At 39.1% G+C, this 5312-nt stretch overlaps 1 protein-coding gene across 1 annotated transcript; it reads right to left on the reverse strand.

Moving 5' to 3' along the window:
• Positions 1 to 214: 214 nt before the first annotated feature.
• On the reverse strand, positions 215 to 1621 carry LOC149256100 (nuclear transport factor 2-like). The gene has a single exon (XM_089455220.1). The coding sequence runs from the start codon at positions 1619 to 1621 to the stop codon at positions 215 to 217; it is 1407 nt and encodes a 468-aa protein (XP_089311346.1).
• Positions 1622 to 5312: the final 3691 nt, after the last annotated feature.

A 5312-nucleotide genomic window follows, 5' to 3' on the forward strand; every position in this document is an offset into this window, starting at 1 on the left:
TTTTTCTGACCATTCAAAAGAAAATAGTATGTGTAATTTTGTTCTAACCAATCTTATGTTCAAGTTTTACAATTAAAAAAATATTTACAACTTAAAAAATTTAATCCCGAGTAGACCTGTAAATCTATATTTGTTAGCATACTATGGCAAACCTCAGCTTCTAGAACAGCCCATCCGAACGCTGCTTGGGCTGTAGTTGTCATGCATCAACAGATCACGTCCTGGGATTTAGCCCTTTGCTTGTCATTATCGCACCTCTTCCACCATTTCTTCTTTCTTGAATAGCATCAGCACGTCGTCCAGATAAAGAACCTCCACCACCGCTATTTCTGTTCATAAGATCACTTCTTCCATTTCCTCGACCTCCCTTGAAATAGCCACCACGTCCTCTTGTACTACCATAGCTCAATTCCTCTCTAGAAGGACGTTTCGCATTGATAAATACTCTTCTTGGACCCATTGGCATAGGGGATGCATGAATTGCTGCTTGGACTGAAGCGGCTTCTTCAAATTCAACAAACGCGTAACTGGATCTACAGTCTCTCGTAGACCTAACTTGAACACTAGAAGGCTTAATTGCCCCAAACTTCTTGAACTCTACCTCAACCTGGGGAGGTGTAATATCAGCAGGCAGGTTGCTGATAAAAACACAACACCGATTTCCTTCTGCAGCGCTTTTGTCTGCCATATTCACGGTAGTGGAACTTATGGGGTTAGCTGTAGAAGATGCCTTCGGTGGAGTGGAAATATAGTTAGCTGCTTTACTTTGAAGACACAGTTTCTCAAGTGCAACAATGGATGGGGTTGCAATTTCCTTATCTCTTGATGCATAAAAATTTTCTGGTACATTTTGAGGTACATCACGCAATTCTTGAGAAGGAGGAGCAGCAGGGGCAGGTGGGCCTTCATTAACAAGTGCGACAATGGATGGTGCTGCATTTTCTTTATCAATTAAAGCAAAAGAATTTTCTGGTGCATTTTGAACTACAACTGGAATTTCATGAGGATGAGCAGGGGCAGGTGGCCCTTCTTTATGAACATATCCAAATGTTGAAACATTTTGGTCTGTTGAGCTTTCTGGGACTTCCCTAGACTTCTGCTGCATGTGTACCTTCTCAAGAACAGGAGCAGGCTCCTCCACCACTGTTGTGGGTTGCTTAATTCCACTCTTCTGATCTTGAGCTAATGCTTCAGACTTGACAGATGGCTCTGAGACAAGATCAGGTTTGGGTACATGTTGTTCAACAATGCAGCCATTTATCAAAACAAGATTTGGCTGATCTGGTTCTTCACCCACGTACCTAAAAATATCATTCAAAATGAAGTACCCATTTTCTCCAGGAGCCAAGAAAAAGAACTGAGAGAAGGTATGTGTTTCGTTGGTTTTAAATGTAACCGATCCACGTACCAGAACGAGTACTCCATTGTTGTAAGATGCCTGCGAGTCAATTGTCTTGATGTCGACCTTCTGGGGAATTTGATTATTCGGGGCTGGGCGGCTAAGTATACTGTAATCCTTATAAAATGTGTACAACAAATGAGGACACAGAACAACAGCATTGTAATAATTGTTCACAAAGGCGACTACAGTATTAGGTGCATTAGGAACCGCAGGAGCCATGACTATAACTTCTTGTTGGTGGACGGACCTTTTCGCTCTGAGGCAATTAATGAAAGATTCAATTGAATTCGTTCAATAGCGGGATGGAACAGAGAGGCAAGTAACGTCCACGTAGCCTTCAGGTTGCTTTTTACGTCCTCCTGAATCTCGGGCCGTAGCCGTAATGCGGATTGAAGTATGCAAATTTTATGATTGAATTATGAAATTGAACGATAAAACCATATTTATAGCCAGTAGGGAAGCCCAAAAAATAATTTCAATTGTCCTTATGGTCGGCTCAGCGATCCCCACTATTTCTCAGTTTAGACACATTGGTAGACTCTCCCTTTTCCGCCATTATGATCATAGGTGCCTGGTCCAATTTTCACCACCATTTTCGAGGGATTCGAGTACTTCGTGGGTGCGTGGTTGTTTTCACCACCATTTTTTTTAGGGATTCGAGTTCTTCGAATTTATCCTTAAAGCCTAAAATCCATTGCATAAGTTTGAACCATAAATGATAGTTCTTATGTTTTACCATATATGACCACTATTCTGATTGAAAATAAATAAAGTCGTGATCAACCATAAATGATAGTTCTTATGTTTTACGAAATAGTTGTACGTTATCATCCTTTTAGGTTTAGTAAATGAGGAACTAATCGTGTTAGCCATTTTAATTTTTAGCTCTTTACTTATTTTAATGATGATTTATGAAAAGTAAATTAATTAAATATTAATAATTAATAGGTAGAGGTTTTCAAATGGGCGAGGATCCATGAGAAGGGGAGCTAGATGTGGCTATCTCATTTAGCTAAGGAATTGAGGGACGTGGGCTGGCCCATGAATGTTAAATGTTGAGAAGTCAGAACACTTGGGTGATCATTAAGGGTTCTGAAAAGTTGGCACGATTGGAAAGTGATGGGAGCGAGTGGCATGCACTTTGCTCACTATTTGAGCTAGAGCTAATCACTCTCACTTTGCGCGGTATTTGAGCTAGAGCTAATCACTCATACTATGGAAATTGGTATTAAGACTTGTCCCATGGCACTTAGTTTAGAAACATTTATTGTGATTGTTTTTTTTGGAGCATGCGTGTAGAGGGCATCATGGGTAGGCAATGCAATTCATGGAGTGGAGATAGAGTGAATGTGGAGTTAGAAAAACCATGAAGTGCTCTTAATTGTCAAGAATGTCTTTCACTCGTTAGGATAGTAATAATTCGGGAGAGTTGTTTCTTTCCATACTTTGCAACACTTACTAAGAATTGGTAATTTTAGTTTTTCTCTCAAAATTATTTTTAGACAATTTTCTTTGCTAACTTGTAGGGTGGTAGACACCTTCTCTATTTGGGGGCTTGAGGTATCACACTTTCTTTTCTCGTTCCCTTGTCCATAGTTGCTTTGACTTGTCTTTCCCCCCTTTTCTTGGTGGTCTCAACATTCTTCCCTAGTGCCTTTTTTTTTCTCTTTGACACGAGCTTCATTTCTCTCGAGCAGTGTCGAGTCTTCATCTCTCTCTCAGTTCCTTATTGTTGTTGGCTTTGCTATCAAACTGGACTCCTTGTAAGCCTCCCTTCTAGTGTTTGATGGCAATTCACTGCATGTGGGGGCTCATCGTTCTTCACCCCTTTACTCTTGTGATGACATTGTTATTATCTCTCCTAGGCAACCCCACTATTTGTGGGTATATTTTACTTAGCACTTGTCTTACGTGACACCCTCCTATATTCCTAAATCCCTTAGTTTATCTTGGCTCCCGCCCAAGTCTTTCTATACTATCATTCTTCCCCATGGCTCATCATTGGGCCCGAGTTAGAAGGGGAGGCACCTATTAAACATGCTCGCAAGGGAAATACATATATGCAACACTAGCTACAAGACTTTGCTATGTGATATTGTGACCTCATGTGAGGAAACATATAAGAAGAACTCAACCAAGCTGAGGGGGAATCTTTCTCTCAAAGAACTCCCCTCTAAAATAAAAGGGTTCCTACAAAATGAGAAAACTAGATATAGGGCACATGAGGGGCCACTTCAATCAATATGTCTAAGTTGATTTTTACTAGCATATGAAGCCTTAACTCGGGCATAATCTCTTGGATCTGCATGAGCGCCATGCAAATATTCTTCATTCCCTTGAGCACTTGATCGATTTAGATCAAAGAATGAAGAGAATACAACAACACGTTGGCATAACTCTTACATTGGGGAGAACATTCAATGACTTAAAAGATCCCATCAAAGTCGTATTCTTGGACTTAGACCCTTCAACCTAATTGTGTAATGTCCATTTTTTCTATCCCATTTGTTACAAATGTTATTATGTAAATCCACTTAGGTCAAAATTTTAGTATTACTCTATTTAATTTTGTCTCTTCTAGTATAAAATTACTTATTTCCTCTCGATGGATGTAATTCTCCCTCCCATCCTCTATAACATTTCGAAGATGATGTGAGGTGTTACATTTAAGTAGCCTAACATCTATGGTCTCATTATGAAAATGGGATTACAAATTCTTCTTCCCAAAATTTGGTGAAATTAACTTTGATAACACCATTGCATCCAACTCGTTAAGATATTTTTGACGATAAAAGTTTTACCTCAATATAACCTCTAAATTAAGAGATATGTCCGTTAAAAGTTTAACCAACGAGGTAGTTCCATGTGGGACTTGTATGACCAATGGTTAAACTCTTTGTAACTTGAAGCTCCTATGGGACAAGTTTGAGTAAATGAATTGCCTATATTCATTGGAGGGCCCTTGTGCCTATCCTATAGTTAACAAGAGGGGGTTGGGGGAAAGGGGAGGGGTGGTCTGCAATTTATCGCTTCTACGAATAAACTCCCGATAGGTTTTCCTTACCCTATGTTCTCCTTGTGGCCACCTATTTACAGCAAAAACTATATTAATATGACACCCCTACCTTCTCAACAGATAGAGACTATGGTGGGGGTTCACTATTTTTCGTTTAGGTGAATGTGATCGTGACCACATTCACATATATGTCATACGTTGTGCCCCCTTGGCATCTACATGACATCCACATCACTTACTCTCCACATAACCCTTTTTTCCATGTATTTCTAATGTCATGGTGATGTAAACCTACCATGTGGCATCCTTTGATGGTGCAATATAACATCTTCACCGTGTTGGAATAAATAAAAAGAATGCTTAGTAATCAGTGCTTTTGCTTGGACAAGATTAAGTCTCACCTAGATCAGGTGGAGGGGCACATTGCAAGTGATTATGAGAGTGGATATTTTCCAGGTCCTTTATGATCGAGTGCAAGGGTACAAACAAAGATTTCTTCTTCAAACAATGCTTACAATTCCTATTGGTTGGATTTGAAGTTATATGTTCTCTGCTTTTTTGTTATGCCCATTCAGAAAGGCTTTTGACTTTATGATGTGCTTAGTTTCTAGTAGTCTATGCAATGGTCATGGTGCAATGTTTAGTCTAGTGAATTTTGTGGTCATTGAGTAGTACTCAACCTTGTGAAATTTCTATGCAGGGTTGCATGGAAATATGAAGACCAGTTAGTGTTAATGATTTGAGAAGGATTAAAATCCTTTGCGCATAATGTAGAACAAGTATGTGATCATGAGTTTTATGTAATACAAAGTATTAGTTTATAAGAAGTAAATGTTTACATATCTAATTTGATATTTATTTAGACCATTTATATAGTTTTCATATATTATGGCC

Source organism: Pinus tabuliformis, chromosome 7 (assembly GCF_031772625.1).
Source record: "Pinus tabuliformis cultivar Carrire ecotype Pingquan chromosome 7, CPIR1, whole genome shotgun sequence".
Taxonomy (NCBI): Eukaryota; Viridiplantae; Streptophyta; class Pinopsida; order Pinales; family Pinaceae; genus Pinus; species Pinus tabuliformis.

Excerpts from the sequence above, each read along its gene's own strand:
- LOC149256100 (XM_089455220.1), bottom strand. The coding sequence starts at position 1,621 with ATGGCTCCTGCGGTTCCTAATGCACCTAATACTGTAGTCGCCTTTGTG.